This window comes from Lucilia cuprina, chromosome 4 (genome assembly GCF_022045245.1).
Source record: "Lucilia cuprina isolate Lc7/37 chromosome 4, ASM2204524v1, whole genome shotgun sequence".
NCBI classification, from domain to species: Eukaryota; Metazoa; Arthropoda; class Insecta; order Diptera; family Calliphoridae; genus Lucilia; species Lucilia cuprina.
In genome coordinates, this window is record NC_060952.1 from 46,944,731 (window position 1) to 46,964,228 (window position 19,498).

At 29.3% G+C, this 19,498-nt stretch overlaps 1 protein-coding gene across 1 annotated transcript in view; it reads right to left on the reverse strand.

Annotated features, from left to right (window-relative positions):
* The window catches only part of LOC111679991, a 36,952-nt gene extending 19,733 nt beyond the window's left edge, over positions 1-17,219 (reverse strand). The window contains exons 1-2 of the mRNA XM_023441596.2: positions 14,598-17,219; positions 7,254-8,701 (exon numbers count right to left, since the gene is read on the reverse strand). Of these exons, the coding sequence (XP_023297364.2) occupies positions 7,254-8,421 (1,168 nt within the window). The 5' untranslated portion in view covers positions 8,422-8,701; positions 14,598-17,219. The remainder of the gene's footprint in view (positions 1-7,253; positions 8,702-14,597) is intronic.
* Positions 17,220-19,498: the final 2,279 nt, after the last annotated feature.

Here is a 19,498-nt window from a genome sequence, read left to right on the forward strand (position 1 = left end):
TTTAACTGAAATATTGGTAAAATAACATTTTATTTATTTTACTATCAATATTTAACGGAAGTTAGTTAGTTCTTTTATTTATAAGATTAAACTGTATTGCCTGCAGGATATTAAATATTTTATTTGTCCTATATCAACCCTAATTTATAACAATCGGCTTAAATTATTTTCTAATTCTATATGTATGTATATATAGAGTACAGGTCATCATTTTGAAAATTCTGTAATTTTCCATTATAGGATCTAGTCTTATAGAGGTCGTATTCCGCGAATAATTTCTTATTTGTTTTTAGCTTTAAAGATCCCAACAATACTTAATGTTTGCTTAGCGAGCATTTAGAATACAAATTACGAACCTAATTATAAGGAGGCAATTATTATTATTATTATTAATTATGTATAAAATATAAATAAAATGTTCGTTAATCAAAACAAAACAAAACAAAACATTAGCACTACATACATATTTCTGTTGTCTGTGTACGATAAGCAAATGCAATTATTGAGTCTCCAATTGGGATGGATGACATGAATTTCGAAATTCCAAATTACAAACAATTCAATGAAATTTAATTGAATTACATACTGTGTTAACTATGATTCCATTAAAAAAATGACAGGAACTTAAATAAAGTTAAACAAATTTCCTGTTTAGTTTTAAGTATGATCATTAAATTAATGACTGGTTGACTGTTTGTGTGGTGGTTGTGTGTTTTTAAAATCATGTTCTTTGAATTTTAAAAGATTGCATTCTTTTAAACTACAAAAACAAACACTTTTCCCAATAATTGGTAGTAAGTAATCAGAATTACAGTAAAAACAAAAAAAGCAATAACAAGTTTGTTGGTACATGGCGCCGAAGCTTTTAAGCTAGTCATCAACATCGTCGTCTTGTATGGATAATAATGGTCTTTTCCTTGTTCTGACTTTTGTTGTCGTTGTTGTTGCTTTTGTTCAACTTTAAGATGCATCAATGGTACACGCTATAATTCCTGGAATTGATCATTGCTTTTGTTTTTTTTTTTGTTTTACTTTATCATTGAATATTATTTGCCGCCGCCAATATTAAGGACCGAAAGAAGACGAAAATAAGAAACAAACACAACGAAATAATAATATTCATCATACTAAAAGTATATATGTATGTACATATGTATACGTAAGTTTGGAGATGGAATGTGCAAAAAACTTTACAAATATGGTTGTTTATAGTGATTGTATGTATGTATGTGTAAATCTACAATACTGTTCAATATAATAGCATAGCACAATTATGATTTTGATTTCTGGGAATATTAAACATCAAAGTGTTATAGGACACTTTTAATAATTCTTTTAATTTTATTTAGAAATTTGATATTAATATTTAAATATTGTTGTTTTTACGCACTGTGCTTTGAATTGTAACCTAATTATATATACACGGTGGTTACATCTTACAACGTTGGCAGAAAAATGTTCAGAACAGCATTTTTGCTGTAAGTTGACATGGTTTTTAGACATTTTCTGAATTTGTTTACAAGATTTTAAGATCTAACAACATAGCAATTTAAAGATATAATTCTTGAAATTTTTTATGACATGAATCCAGAATTTTAAAGTTTAAAAAATTTGTAAATTAGTAAAATAATTTTCTTAATACATATTTAGTATTAACAAGACACAAATTTCTGTTGCTATTATTTTACTCTTTATCTGTTTAGATAAAGGGCATATAACCAGTATTAAAGGTATTGCCTTTTCACTAAATATTGTACATTTTAAGTTAATGTCAGTTTATGGATTCTTTGAAAATTAACTGCCGCAAAAAGATTCCATTTCATATTATTAGTATTTTTTTTTTTTTTTTTGATAAACTTCACTTAAAAATTGTACATTGATTGTTGTTTTTGAAAAGTTGGCTGCTTGCGAAGATGACGAATAGAAATGATGATGGCCTCTTGACATTATGATTGTTGAAAATGAAAAACAAAAGTTATGCAAAGCTAAGAGCAAGATACATATGTATGTATTTGTTGTCAGTACCCCAAAATTTATTTGGAATGCTGAATTAAAGGATAATCATCATTGATTTTGAATTTTTTTCTTATTTAATTTTATTTTATTTAATTTAATTTAAAAATAAATATGCATACTAATTGTTTTATAAACGAATATAATAAAATTTGGTGCTGCCACCACAATATTCGCTTGATTGTTCATGATCTTATGTATATTATATAAATAATAACAATATTCTGAGATTTAACAAATAAAACAAATATTACTTAGATTATCAAACATTTCCGGCCAATCATTTCTCTTAAATTTAAAATTTCTTTGAAAAAAACATAAATACATAAAATACAAAACTACTAAATGCAAAAGTGCTGTGCGTTTTCAGCATCTACCTGTTTTACAAAGTTTTAAAATTTTTGTGTTAGTAGGAATTAAGCAAAAATGAAAAACATTCAAACGGATGAGTGTAAGTTTGTACCTATAAATTCTTGCTCAAATAAACGCCAAATTATTGACGAAGGAAAAACATCAAAGATTATATAAACAAACACCAAACTTAAAAAACAATACGACGAGTATCATCGCAATCAATTTAAACGTCAGCGACCACAGAAAAAACAGAATACAACAAACATACATATGTAGTAGCAGTCAGCGACTAAGTCCATATGCACAGTTAATTTGCCACGATTTGTGTGTCTGATACCTACCAAAAGAAATAAAAAACTCCTCTTTCTCCTACTACATACCCTTTAGTTCAGCTCATGTTCGTATTTTTTTACAAAATCACAGAGAATATGAGGAATGCATTGTTGCATTGGAGAAATTTAAATCAGATCTTTAGATTCTAACGTTATAATAAAAGCAATACAAAAAAGTTTAGATCTTCAATATGTTTAAATGCAAAACATTCTGATCGCCGAATTCAAATCAAACAAGTATTTTATTTTAATAGTTGTTTGGATAAACAAAAATCGAAAGAGTAGTCTATTTTTAGAAATCACTGAGATGTTAAGTCTTTCAATGACTGTAAATTAGATGTTTGATGCGATAAAATGAAACAGATCATTCTTCTGTTGAAAACTTATATACAAATTTAACGACATATATACGTTTGTAAAGAGTATTCATCAAGGATGGAAAATTGGATTTTAAAATTTTGATTTTATATACATATGTATGTAGTTTTATTCTAAATCACTCATAATTAAATTTATTTAACTTAAGATATGTATACAGGGTTGTCAGTGTCAAAGCATTGTACGGTACATATTAAATTACAATATTAAATTGGCAGAACAATGTAAAAAAATACGATTTTTATTGTCAGATGTGTGAATTTTATGCAAGTGAAACAAAATTATTAAAAAAAATTTAATAAAAATGGATAGATAGATATGTGGACTGACAAATGGAATACAATTGTTAGAACTTAAATTTTCCAGTTGCTAATTTTTTTGGAATACATTGCCAGATCTGACAACATTGTAAGATCTGACAACATACATAGCTTTTTTAAAAAAGTATTTTGATCTAAAGAGATCATAAATTCCCATGTCAGTTCTGTATTAGCTGTCTGCATCTATACTGTAAATAAAAACATACATATATACTTATGTATGTATATTCATTATCTGTATGTGATGTTATATTGGCTTCTGGCTAAAACTAATGCTGACGAATCATGATACTTCGGTACATGGTTTGTTTGTTAAATAAATGGATTCTATCCTTGAAGCGCACACACGATGTCACGAATCTGACATAAATTAAAAAAAGGAAACAATTTAAGAACAAGACAACAGCAACAACAAAACATAACAGCATCAACCAAAATATCAACAACATCGTCATCATGCTCATCGACAACGTAAACACAATAAAAATAATATGTACTTAGTTATTACAGCAGAAATGGCCAAGTTAAAATCACTAAACAAGTAAAATATTAAATTCGTATGTAAGTAAGTGTGTATGTACTTACGATTAAATTACTTGAACACCGACATTCAATAATATACTCATTCAACCATACAATCACACAAATGTATGTAAGTATGAATAAATGTACGCACATATTTTATAGACTGCGAAAGTTGCAAGTATGTAGTCCCTATAGGCAACATGTTGTTCTTGTGGTTCTTAAAACGATAACTCGGACCAATCGAGTGATCCAGTAGATTTTTTTCTATATCTTAGTAAATTTATTATTTAATAATAATTCTCATCAAGCTATAATATGAAAAAACTATCGAAATTTTAAATTCCAAAAATGTATAGATTCTATTAACCATTTAGTTGTACTTGATTTAAAAATTACAGAACATTTTTGCTATTTTCACACATATGCAGCGAGAAATGTGACAAACTTATAAATGCTGGGGAAATCCGCATTATTAATATAGAACTCTATAAGATTAAATAACGTTTCGATAAAATGACAAATTTTTATGTAAAGCTTTTTTAGAATATGTCTAAATGTGAACTTAAAATGTTTGTCTTGTAACATTGTAAGAAAAAGCATCGTCGGCACATTGTAAAACAAAAGCAAGGCTTTGGCTTTTTTGTTTCATGACAATATTTTTAATATTACAATTTAATGAAAACTAGACCTTAAGAATTTCCATCAAATGATTTAACAGTTCTAACCACGGATTCAATACATTGTCAGATTTGAGATGGTTGTAAGATCTGACTATACATAGCCTAAGTAGATATACAGCTAGATAAAAACTATCTTTAAAACTGCAGGGGAGATGGTATGAATGTTTTACACACACATCTGTATAATAGTAATAAAAATATTGTAGTCGATTATACCAGACCACCTCTGCTGTTGCTGCCTTTACAGGCAATACAGCCATCAAACGTAAACAGATTTTTTTGCTTTCTGGCTAACAGGCAGTCAAACAACATTTTGTATGACGGTCAGTTTGACTGTCTACTTAGTTAGTGAGTTGGTATCTTTGCCTTCTCTCTTGTACACAAACAAGAATAATAATGAAATAAAGAGAAAAATTATGGATGTACATATGTATTTATGTAGTATAATTCATGAAATGCACGCAAATGCAGACAAACTAAGACAGTCGTCATTCCAATATTTGAATGTATATATAAAACTGAACTAACTAACTAAGGAATAAACTAAACTAAATTACTAACCTGTGTACTCACCAACTCACTCCCTATTATGAGTGAGTGAGTGAATTTGTTAGTTAGTGAATAAGTGTATGTATGTTAAATGTGTAGTTTCGTCACACACACGTTAACAATTCATAAAGCACTCTCATCCGTTTACTCAGATACATTCATATTTATGGCAGTATCCACATAAAGTGGCGCCAAGCATTCAGGCGCCAACGACCGACAGACCACAATTTTAAATACACATTCATACAAACGGTCATACATTCATACGTTTGTTCGTATATCTCTGTTGTGTGTTTTTTTTACTTTTTATTATATTTTTGTTGCTGCTCTTGCTGCCGCAAAATTATTTTCAACTACCGCTGTCGTCGTCGGTCGGTAAGTTGATTTAATGGTCGGTTGGTCGTTATTATTATTGATATTGTTGCTGTTTCTTTGTACTATTGTTGTTGCTATTGCTGTGCGCTATTAAGTTTTATTGTAAAGCAAATGAACAAGTTGGCTAAATGAGCTAACATGTCAATATGTTTGTGTGCGAGTATAAATTGTTTGTTTTTATAGACTAAGAATCACTTAATTCTATACATATGGACAAACATACAAGAACTGGCTTTAAAACCAACAACAATAACTACGAAAAGAGCAACTAATAAGAATATTAAACCATTAAAACATTATACAGATAAACACATACGTCGACAGGCAGACAGAAACACGGACGGACGGATAGACACATACCCAAAGATAACGTTTGTTTTAGACAATATTCTCTGATTTTAACTAAATCAAATAATGGCCATTAAGTGACTTGACTCGACTTAAGTTGACTTGTCTGACTTACAAATGTACGAAAGTATTATCGTATGTTTGCTGTTGTTATTGTAAAAAAAGTAAAAATAGAAATTCTTAACAATGATCTCACGGCCAGAAATAATTTATTCAAAATATGTACTTAACAAATTGAATACCCTATATACGATATATGGACATGTCAACATGTTTGTACTAATCAAAGAGTTCAAGGTATTTAACAAGAGCTGAGATTTACAAAAATATACCGAAAGTCACCGAAGGTTTTTGAAGAAACTCATAATATTTCTTCGTAACGAATGAAACCTTTTAAGAAAATAATTTAAAATTGACTATTTGTAAGTTAATAAACAGCAAAGTTTCTATAAGTCTCCCCATAAATTGTCTTTCTAATTATAGTAATAGCTCAACAGAGGATATAATAGCGTCCGAACATTAAGTATAGATAGTTTGTTATATTGATTTATTTTGAGAGCTCAGAAAGTCATAACTTGAGTGTCACCAAGACACTTAACTACAGTCCATCGTATAATGGAACTTCTTTCTTGTAGTTATTTTAAACACCTGATTGTCAATTATATATTTGTAATTGATTGATTCATATAAACATTATACATAGTTAACCCGAGTTATTTCGTTAGTTTGAAAACAGGAAGAAATAGGCCTGTTGTGCTTTCCTTAACCAGAGAGCATGTTTTATTTGATGATAGAGAGGAAGAGTGAGCGAGAGTGGAAAATTGATCAGTGATTGAACGAAAATATCTTGGATTTTTTAAACTGCATACAATGTATATATGTAAATGTGAGTGCATACTGGCGAACAAGAACACACATAGTAAGTGTGTAAATGCGTGTATGTAGTAGTAAATGATGGCGGCTAAATTCTTTACAAACGATTTGCGTAAATTTAGCAAGTGGCGCCAGGAAAAAATTCTACCCGTTGCCATAGAGTTCGCGTGGTTGTGTTTTCGTTTTATTTTTTATATTTGTTATTTGTTTTCATTATAGCTTGATTTTATTATTTGTTTAGTTGGCGAAACGTCGCCAAAAACGCTTATAGACACATTCAAAGTATTTGAAATAGTTACCCTTTGGTATGTTGTGTTCAATTCATTCGAGTGCAAAAATGTATATACATTTTCAAAAATGTAAAATTTGAATAAAGTAATTTCTTCATTCGTTGTATGGGATCGGTTGAACAATGATCATACATATGTATGTATATTTTGTTTGCTGGCGTTTCAAGGAAATTGAGAGATATAAAAAGAAAATAAACCAGTGAATGTACAACATACCTGTTTCGAGGATGCGACACCAGTGTAATGGATTGCAACATACATACACTGGATCGCGTTCGTTTGGACACACGGGCAGACGTTTTAGTTGGGAGGCGTTTTTCAGATCTCGCCAAAAAAATAGGCGACATGCTATCACATATGGTTCTTCGCCGAGAATTTCGGCACGTCGTATTAGTATACAATTTGTTTGGTAGTTGGCAACACAACAGCGCTGAGACGAGGTGGAAGAGGTGGTGCTGGTTGCTGGAGTGATGGGGATTACTTGATCGTGTCGGGATTTCACTGCTTTTAGCAGTGACGTTATTTGACTGCTCTTGAGTTGTTTCATAAGGGTGCTGAAATGTTGTTCGGGTGTATAGTTGATGATGCTGCCATTGTTGGCCACTTGATCTGAACCACTTCTTGAGTATTCGTAGTTTACTTTGTTGCAGGTATTGTTGTTGTTGTGGCTGGTATTCGTATTGGAAGGGTTGGTTGTAACAGAATTCGAAGAACCGAAAGTGCCGCCACAGCAATTCCTTAGAATCTTGGCAGCGGTAGCGGCGATGGATGTCGTGGAAGATGCTGTCGTTGCAATTGTTGGGGGATTTGTTGGGACTGTTGGTTGAGGAGACGTGCGTCGAGCTTTCTTCTGCAGCTCCGCTGTTAACTGGTAGCTGCTGGACGTGCTGGTCTCGGTCAATTTTTCGTAATCGTCGGCGTGCATTATGTCGCCAGTGTTTACGTAGTTGCAACCATCTCTGCTGGGTGCTTGCTTTCGATTGTAACCCGTATCGGAATCTGTCGCTGAGACTGATGTTTCTGTTTCTCCGTCTGTGGCATATGTCTGATGTTGACGAAATGTCAAGCGATAGTCCTGCTCCATTGCATTCGTGGAACAATCCAGTTGAGGCACAGAACTGTAGGGAGGTGGAGGGGTACTGACATTTTCTTGCCTCAACATGCTCATCGATGACGTTGAGCTCTCGCCATAGCCGTCGCAACAGCCCAATAACGTTGACTGGGGAGGTTGTAGCATTCTTGTGGCAAACTCTCGGGACTGAGGGAGGCGTTGATGTGGAAGGCGATGCGGCAGTGGTTGCTGTCTGGTCATCCCACGGACAGGAGCTGTTAGGTTTTTTGACGCATAACGCCATAGTTCTTTCTTCTCGCTTTGAAATTTCATGGAGAGACATTAAATGTAGTGGTAACATCGATCTTATCCTATTTGCATTATTCGCTTTAAGTTATTTTTTCGTAGAAGGCCACCTTGTTACCGACCCCTAATTTTGAGAGCTTACTTTTATTTTTTTTAACGCGTATTTATGTTTCACTTATTTTTATTCACAGATACATAGATATACAAACTATCACAAAAAGGCAATATCGTTGGGATATTTTTGAGTTACAATAAAAATATTACACTTTTGACGGTTTACACAATTATTTCCAAAATGCTCATTGATCTGAAATTATAAAGGAAAATAAATATGTTTACATTAATTATAGAAACAAATCAATTCTATATAAATATTGAGTTAACAAAACATTTTAATTGTTCTGAAATTGAAACAAATTAATATGACTCTACTTAAATTTAGGTATTGTTTAGATATATTTTTTGGATTTCAAGCGATATTCATTAAACGGACAGACAAGAATCGTTCATCGTACTTCATATTACTGTTGCTAAATGTTGTAGGTAACGTGGCGCCTGTGGTAAATTTATCAGATAAATGATTGCATGTGTGTTTTCCTTATTGTTATGGTTGAAATATTTTTTTGTGCATAACGAAACAATAGAATTAACATTTGTTGCTATTGAGGAATAAAATCAGGTAAAAAAGAACTACATACATCATCATCAATTTTGCAATATTGCACCTAATATAAAACAGTATAAAGTCCACCGAAATGAATTCGGTTTTATCGATTTATTGTATACCCTACAATGTGGAATTGTAATGTAAGTATGTATGTACATTAGGGTTATAACGTAGTAGCCAGTAGTGTTCTGATAACGAAAACCTCTGACTTGGTGCAAAAACCTACCGCGGCAAATCGATTTTCTAAAACCATTCTTAAACAATTGTTCATGAAACTTTAATAGTATTTATATGTATATACATTTTTAAAAGCTTATTTTATAAGAGGGGTAAACAGCTGCCCCTATCCTTTAATTATTTTCGTATAGATGTCACTGCCAAACAATGGCATCTGTTTATATCGAAAATGTTTTATATTAAAAAATTAAAATTTTGTTTAGAGTAGATATTGAAAACTTCAAGGCATTTGCCGAGAAAACCTTTTTAAAGCTCGGGAAAAAGTAATATACTTTTTTGACGAATATTTTTATCAATCAATTTCTAAAAATACAAAGAAATCTGTTTTGGTTGGAATAAATCGTATTTAAAAATGAGTTTAGTTTTAGGTGACACAAACTTACAATAAGGAACTTGAAAGTTCTACAAGGTCTACAAAAAATAAAGAACACGAACGCATAGGACCTTTTTTATTTCATAAAACGACTTTAAGTTATTAAACCAATATGTATAAGGGTATGTTTTTCATTTTTAAAGTGATAACTCGAGATCTATATATCGTATCGGCTTGAAGTTTGGACTATGCTTTCAGAGTAATGTTTTCTATATAAATTAGTTAGTATATACATATATTTTAAACCAATTTATGACCAATTTTCTACTTTTACCTCATGTATCAAGACCCCGGTATGTATAGACATACTCGGGTATGTTAGGTGTTAATGTACGTAATTTTGATCGGGTATAGACAAGACGGTTAAGTTGTTGGTAAATTACCTTCATCAGCCGACATCAAGTTATAGACAATGGTTACGGTGACGACAATGAATATAGACAGAAAAACAGATTTAGTATATAGACGCCGACAGTTTAATGTTAATGTTGTCTGCAGAGTTTCATCTTCATGTTGTGTTCAGTTCAGATTATTCTTTTTCTCTCTGTTTTTCTTTTAGTTTTCTTGTGTTTTCTTGTCATTAAATTTAATGCCTGACAGTCGCTTAACTCTACTCAAGAGTCAACAATGTATTCAGACAGATTGCCAAATAGACAGTATATGTGTTCATGTTCTTATACATTTATTCTGCTAACAAATCAGCAAAGGGAGATTGAAATAAAAGTTTTGGTGCCTTATGTATCCTTTCGTCCGCACGCCCGTCTGTCTGTCTTTTTGTTAATTTTATACATTACAATATCTAGTAACATGTTCAAAATTCATTTTCATAAGATAGTAATTTATTGAAAAAATCTAATTATTTTGAAATTTCTGTTCCTTATCACACCTTGTTTGTGGCACCAAACATCAAACTAAAAATGTCGTTAGAGTAGACTAAACACGACCACATTAGCGGCGTCTAGCTGGCACTGAAACAGTTTCCTTTGTGCACACTTGAATATTTTTTTGTTTGCGTGCAGTTAGTCAGGCTAAATAACGAATAAAATGAAATAAAAAAATAATAATAACTCATGCATACATACAAACATATACAACTATGTATATCTATAGTCTGACTGTCTATCAGTCTAGTAGGCGAGTTAGTCAGTTCGTAAGCAAGCCAGTCAGTTATTTAGTTACTGTTACTGAACTAAGTAGCAACAAATTATTAAATCAGTTGAAGGTAGCAGCTTAAACATCAGGCGCCAGTGGGCGCCACTGACGTAATAAAAGAAATAATAGTAACGACGACAGCGGCGTCATGCATGGCGCCACAAGCAGACTGAAACACACACTTAGAAATAGAAATTGAACATGAACAGCAAGCAACTGGCAAAAACACAGCTACAAGAGACAAAACCAATACCATTAAGATTAGGCAATCAGCCATTGATAATTACACACAGATACAATACGCACGTCTCCGTCTCAAAGTTGTACTTATGAATACAAATATTGTAGTGTTTTTTTTAAACATCAAAAATTCTCTCTCGCGATCACTACCCTATATCTCTTTAGTATAGTTTCTCTCGCTCTCTTTCTTGGTTTAATTTGTTTGTGTACGTTTTTTAGTCTTTGCTGAATCTCAAAGTTATTCAAATTTTACTTGAATCTTTTGCGCTCCGTGCTACTCTTTCAAAACGATCTAATTAGATCGTGTGTTTTATTACCATTATTTTATATGATCTCCCTGGAATTGTAATAAGTTGGTCTACAAGTACCCTACATGAGTAGTTATAGACGTATTTGTTTGAATATTGTATTTATGCGTTTATTTATTTAAATTCAAGACTTCAGATTCATATGTCTGTCAAGACTTTTAAAACTAGTTCCAAATTGGTTTCTTGGCGGTAGTGATCGGTTATAGCACTTACATCGTCTTTTTAGCAATCAGTCCCAAGTATTTGAATCAACCCAAATGTAAGTTTTCGTATATTAAGATTGTCGATTTTATACATGTGTATACTTATACAGTGAATCAAATAAGTTTTTTGCCTACCTTTTTTAAGAGAATTTTGTTTTTTGTTCATAAATAAAATTCGAATAAACAGGTAAAAAGTAAATATATGTTTTCCAATTAAAAATAGAGATTGTGTAAAATGGGAAAAATTAGAAAAAAAATATTAAAATACAAATTTTGGTGCATTTGTTGTTGCATTTTATTATTTTTCATCAGAATTTGCATGTCAATAAAGTACTTTGCATATTGAAAATTCCGGCTAATTTCATTGGGTTTTTCAAATTATTTTTTAATTATTTTTGGAATTTATTGTTTTATTGTTAAAAGGAAGAGTGTTAAGTATTTTTCAATTGTAATTAGCAAAAATTATATCCTCATTGGGTGAAAATGAGATGTTATTTGCCTTAAAATATTTAAAGGATAATGATGAGGCAATTTCGATATAAAAAATAAGTTTAGATTTCTAGAAGAAGTGTAAATCAATAAAATATAATTATGAAATGTTTAATCAATAACATTAAAAAATATAAAATAGAGTAATAGATGAAATGATCCAAAGAATTGTTAGAAAAAACGCATTGAGTGCTCTTTCAAAATCTTTAACTGCCAAAGGGAGGCGACTTGTATCCAAGGAAAACTATTAGACTCCTGATTTATCTTTTTCAAAATCTATATACGAACTAGGAGGAATACTATGTTTAAATTTAGACCTCTAAACAGATTGCTTAGATTGCTTGGAACCAATGTAAAGTGAACTGTCGTGTAGTACAGGAAAAATACCTAATTTAGATATTTTAAAATAGAGGTGGTTATCATACTGTAACGTCAACAATAGCAATATTATTCACCTAATACATACACTTATATATATTTAGAATCCAAATCAAGAATAACTATCCAGATCCAAATACGCCTACTGTATCTTATTCATAAAATAAAGAATTTAAAATATGAGGCTGAAAATTAAGATTTTAGCATTTAATAGTTCTATAGAGGCATATGGTGATGTCCCCATACTTAGAGTGGCTAGGATGGTACTTAGTGTTAGATTTATTGAATAAGAATCAATATTATAAAATTCTAAATAAAATTTACACAATACTCCCCAAATAGATGGAGTTTCCGTAATGTAGTTTTTATTTATCAATACAAAATGACCAAAAACCCGGATTATTTTTGTTATAATATATAGATTTATACCTCACAAAATTTTTATTCTAGGTCCAAATCCATTGATTATCTAATATATCATGTATCCAATTCAAAATTACTAATTATTTTCGAAATTTAATGAAAGAAACGATAGATTTCATATTAAGTCAAATTTAGTCGTTCCACTACTAAAATATCTAAAAAATGTTATTCTAATATATAGGAGTAATAAAAATATTATAAAATAATGCAGCAATATTAAAAAAATGAACAAAAAACCTAAAAAAACAAAATACTTTATTGACCCAAAAAATTAACAATATGTTCACATTTTATCAAAAATTTCGTTAATTAATATAACGATTTTACTTATTATGGTAGAAAATTAAAATATAAGATATTCTTTAAAAATACAACAAACAAATTGCTTTATTTTGCTAAAAATAATTGTTCACATAAAGTTTTTTCTTTAAATTTATAAAATTTTACATAGGCAAATAACTTAATTGATTCACTGTATGTACACTCTGTTAAAATATACTTTGTTAAAATAAATTTACAGATTAAAATAAAATTTGTTGATGCAAATTTTTCATAACTATTTAAATCTGAATCTTGGGCGTTAAGCGAGATATTGGAGGTCAAGGTTACAAAAATCAGTTTTTGGCGAATATCTTGCTATTATTATAATTTTTACAGATAAATAAATTTCCTACATTTGTGCTGATGAATATTCTTTAATTTTCCTTTGCACTAATATTTTCTAATCTTAATATAGATTGTACCACACACAGTGCAATGTCTGTCTATCCGTAATTTCAGATTTTATCACAGGTCATATTTATGAATAGAATAAGAAATTATGGTCATAATCCACATATTTAGAGTAATATTCCGACCAAATTTTATTAAAATCAGACTTTATCTTTAATTACTTTGTAATAATTTTTGAATTTTCAAAAGAGTAATAACACTATGGTATACATTATTATGGGAAAAAATATATTTATTTTATGTAGATTATGTCGACAATTTTTTAAAAATTATATTCATAATTGTGACCTGTGACCCCATCGGAAATTTCTGATAGACGGAAATTGCACTATAGGCCAAAGATAGATGTAACATAAATTACATCACACATTACAAAATTATAATAACATCAAAACGCGTACGACGCATAACAAGTGAGTTATTCGCTAAAATTTTTCACTATCACAAATAGATATTAAGTGGAGAGTTGAAACATTATAGCCTCATTAAACAATAGTGGTAGTGGTACAAAAAAGTTTTTTTTTACTAAAGTTAATTTAGTGATAGTGAAATCCGTTTTTACATTTGTTAAATTTGTTCAAAATTTGCACAATTTTATTGTAGAGCAAAGTTTTCACTACCACTTATTCAAATCAAAATTTCGTCACTATAATGGGATTTAGTGCAATCCTAATTGCGCTAAATATTAAATGCGCTACCAATTGTCCCATTGATCTAATATAAAATAACATTCAAATCTATTAAAAATGCTGTAGCGCTTAAATGGTATCAGTGACCTTTTTAATGCACATATGTTGATAGAATTCGACATGACCGAATATCACTACTATTCGAACACCATTTAATATATCTTAAACAATTTTAAACAAATATGTATAAATACATTTAAAAGAATGAACCTATACTGTGTTAAGACTCTCTTGAATAAACGATTTTGTATAACGAATGAACGATTTGTATAAGGAATATAACTTTTGTGGATATTTTTAATTTCAACTTACATGATTTTATTTATTTTTTATGCAGCTTTTTTATTAATCGCCTTATCCAATTTAATTGGTTTAATTTAATTTTATTTATTTTATTTTTTCTTATTATTCAAATAATTTGATATGTTTACTTTTGATAATAATTTTGATTTTTAATTCGATTTTATTTTAAATAAAATATTTGAATTATTTATGTTGTTCTTAAAGAACTTTTGATTATGTTTTGAATTATATTTATTTATTTATTTATTTATTTACTTCTATGTAAGAATTATTGTAGTATAATTGATATGTTTACGTTGCAAGTAAAAATTTATTTAAATTATTTTCAACTACATTTGAAAAATTTTTTTCATTTATCTAGTTGTTGTTGTTTTTTCTTCTTTTTTTATTAAATTTTTCTTTATTTATTATTTTTGATTCGCTCGCTTGTTTGTTTAGTTTAGTTTGTTTTATTTTGTTTTGTTGTATCTTTGTATCTATTTAAATATTAATATGTATTTAAAAATAGATCATTAGATTATTGCTTGTTTTGAATAGAATAGATTTTGTTTAGAGAGGTTTATGCGAAAAAACAAATCATAAAATACCCCAAACACATACATACACTGTTATTTATGTAGTATGTATGAATCTATGTATGTATATATGTACATATGTATATTTATGACATAAACTCAAAAGCAATAACAAAAACACACACGAGCACAAGTACAAAAAACACAGAACATAAAAAAGGAGCAATAATAATTAATTTTTCACTATTCACTGCATAAAACAAATACGGCAAAACATAAAAAACAACAATCAATGAACAATATGAGTTACAATTTTCTTGTTGTTTTATATTATATTTAAGTCTAAGCACGTTTTAAATTTGTTTTTTTTATTTCTTTAACTCAGATTTTTTCACACATTTAATTTTGAATTGAAGTTTGTTGTTGGTTGCTGGTCTTTTTATTTTATTTTGTGTTTATTCGCAATTTCTTAGAGAACTAGTAAATACGGCAATTGTTAGGTATTTATAAATTTACAAATTCTTAAGTACAACAACATTGATTCAGGCAGCAAACAAATATTACATGTTTTGAATTATTAAAAACTAATCATTCTGCTGCTGCTGTCAGTAGTTGTTTTTGGTGTTGTTATTTAATATTTCACCTCTGCAAGTGTATAATGACGAATTTCGCCGGTTTTATTTTATAAATCATTAAATTGTTTTTCGGTGTAATAGTTCTATCGGACGACCGGTATACAATAAGTACAAAATTTTGAATTAAAAATTTGGTTGAGAAGTTGTCAAGTTTTCCAATGCAATTGTATTGATGTATTATTATTGTTTTCCCCTAAACTGTTATTTACAGTAAAGATGGATGTGTTTATTGTGTTTTTTTTTTTTTAATGGGGGAAGAGTATCAATCGATTTGTAATCTTTCTCTTTGATGTTATTTTTATTGTTACATGAAGTCTTGTTTTAAATACTGTTTTTGCTGTAAGTATTTAAGAAAATGTGCAGTGTAGAACCAACAAAAAATTAAAATCCAAATCAAATGTTGAGATTGCTGTTTTGGTTTTATTTTTTAACTCATAAAATGACAACCTCAAGAGCGTAGCACTTGAACCAAACGGGGGAGTGGAGATTATTGTGTTACGGCACGTAGCGCAAGCCGATAAAATGCGAACAAGTACACTCGGGCGCTCTCTCTAATAAGCACAGGCAAAAATTTTAAATTCAGCATACACCGACTCGTGTTGGCTACCAGTAGAGCACAACAAAATAAAGAGCAAAATTGTTTGTGTCCAATGTGATGATGATGATTCTTTTTCTGCTCGGATTGTGGTCGTCGTTGTTTCTGTAGTTGAATTTCAGAATTCCTTCACACAAGTGAAAAAGAATACAAACACATTCACTTGTACAATCAACCGATTACGTGCAGAATTAGTGTATGTTTGTTTGTATGTCGGATGGTTGGTACTCTCTCGTACGTAAATTTAATTGTGTGTATTTTCAGTTCTATGTAAAATAAATCGTAATGGTTTTTGTCTATTTAAAAATTTTTTTCGAAATCAAAAAAAAATATATATATATATGTTAACAAATCAGCCCGGAAATTATCTTTCGTTTTTTTGTGTTGCACTTTTTATTTATTTTTTCAATAATCAATAACTTATATTCAATTTTATTATATACACATGTGCAATATCTTTAATTTTAAACAATTTATTTCAATTTATTCGTTCTGTATCAAATCAATTGATGTGCATGTGTATTTGAATAATACTTTGAAATATTCTTTATTTTTATTATGTTTCACTTATTCTTTTAAATTTTTTATAAAAAAAAAATTAACTTTTTTTCAAAGAACGAAGTATTATATTTTCACGTTTTGTATTACATATTTTTCAGACTTTTTGGTTGTTTTTCTTTCTGGTCGTTGAATTTAATTGTGGCTGTTGTTGTTAATAATATAGTATTATTTGTACACATACTTCGATACCGTTTTGTTGTGTGTCAGCAGTTTTTTTATAAAAATATAAAAAATAAATAAATTCTATAAAATTTTTTCTTTAAATTTTATTTTGTTTCATTACTATACGCCAACGTGTTGTGCGGACTAGTTTTAAACACCAACTAAATTCAGAAAATCCAAAGAAATTTGTTAGTGACTATTATCGATTCTCTCGCACACTCTCATGTATGTCTAGCTGTTGTTTTTTCTCTTACAATAAATATGTATCTGTGAGATACATTAGAGCGACCACATTCTTATAAAATAATCCACACATACGAATTATATCTTGTGAATACTGCTTAAACAATGTTACCAGATGATTCATTAAATATATTTTAAAAAATATCCAGAGAAATTTCATTTATAAAACTATCCCAACAAAAGTTGGGTTGATAAAATCGGAATAAATTTCCCAAATTTAGTGAGATCTATGATAAATAATTTAAAAACTTTACATTTTTGCAAATAACTTACATTAAAAAGTAATGAATAAAAAAGCAAATAGAAACCTCTTTTCTTTTAATAACAAATTACAAAAATTTTTGATACTGATTGAAAGCGCCTTGCGAGGACTTTTCACAAAGAGGACCTCCGTATTATTGACCCCATGAAAAACATTTTTAGAAACGGTATCTTATAGTGAACTGTTTTAATTTTCGGTGGAATATTTGTGCATTTTTTATCCTTACATACACAAAAGAATTTCAATACGCAAGGTGAACTACTCATTGCAAAATTATTCTTAACTAAATATTCCCGTAATTTGAAGAACACAATTATTTATGTTTAATACATACATATTTAGTTTTATATTCTTTCACCATTATTCATAAACAAAGTTATGTTTTATAAAAGGCAAAACATAAACAAAGTTATGTTTTATAAAAAACAAATTTTCCATACAGAATCTGATTTAAAAAAATGTTATTCATAAATTAAGTCTTTAAAGTTTAAATAAACTTAAATAATTAAGCCCTTAAAATAAGTTTAATTTGAAGGTTTGAACACTCATAACTGGCTTAAAAACAAAGTTATATTTATAAAAAATATTAAGTTCAAAAAATGTTTTTTGAATTATTGGGATTGATTTTCCCTCCCTGTGACAAAACGTAAATTCAAACCAGCAAACTCCAACGTTTTTTCAGTCGGTTACTTATAAGCAAGTTTCGATAAGGTTAATGATACCAATAATATCAAAATAATTCAGATCTTTTCCATGAAAATTTCAAAATTTATGATTTTAATTCTTGATAAACACGATAAAAGTTTTAAAAATGATTTTTTTATATTTTGCTCTTGACACTATAAGCTACTTTTGATGAATAAAAACAAAAGCTATAGAAAATGTATTTTACTTTCATCAACATTAAATTACTGTTTAATAACAAGCCTCTAAAGTTGCTAATGTAATACCGCATAAATATTTTTTTCAGATTCAGACCTAAAAAGAATGTGAGGGTACGTTAGAGATGGATGCTTGGTATAACTTCTTAAATTTTTACTATCACAAACTTCATATAGGGGCTAGGGTCAAATGAGGCCCTAAAATTATAAAGTTCTTGAAAGTCATGAAGGCTAGTTAAAAATTTGGTTTTGCAGCTTTTTGTCGAAATACGAGTATATTTAATATAATTATGAGGGTCTAGGCGAAATAATGAACCGATGTTAACCATTTCCAATAAGCTTCGTTTACGTTACCATAAAAGATCATGTGCCAAATTTCATTAAATTATATCCAAAATTGCGACCTGTAGTTTGAATTGTACCTTGCTTCAGATATACTTAAGCCATATATTGTAGAATAAAACTGTGGACATTTAAGTCAAATGTCAAAGGGGACTTTTTATAGGGGCTAGAGTCAAATGACGCCCTATAATCGACTGAGAAAATGATTCTGAGCCGATTGGTATACTTTAAGGTGGGTAAGGATCAATATTATTGTGCGTTACAAACATCAGCACAAACCCAATATACCCTCCCTATTAAAGTGGTGTAGGGTATAATTATATTGGAATGAAAGAACATAGCCATAGTATTGGATTGTATTTTAAATCAACAAAATCAGATAACAACTCTCAAAGATATGAACCTTTAAAGTTTCATACCTTTTTGATTTTTTGTAGTTTTAGAACAATTTAATTTTGAAAACCAATTCAACGAGTATCCTTATTGTAAGCAACACTAAAGCTAAGTTCAGACCTGTAAAATATTTGGTCCAAATATTTGTTATAAAATATTTATAAAGTTGCGTCAAACAAATGCAATATTTATTTCATGTTCAGACTTGAATAAATATTTGATGGTATTGTTTTATCAAACAGTGCAAAAATAATTTGGTTCAAACACACACATGTTTTGCAGCCACAGTATATTTTCGTATATTTTCATGCAAGAAAAAAA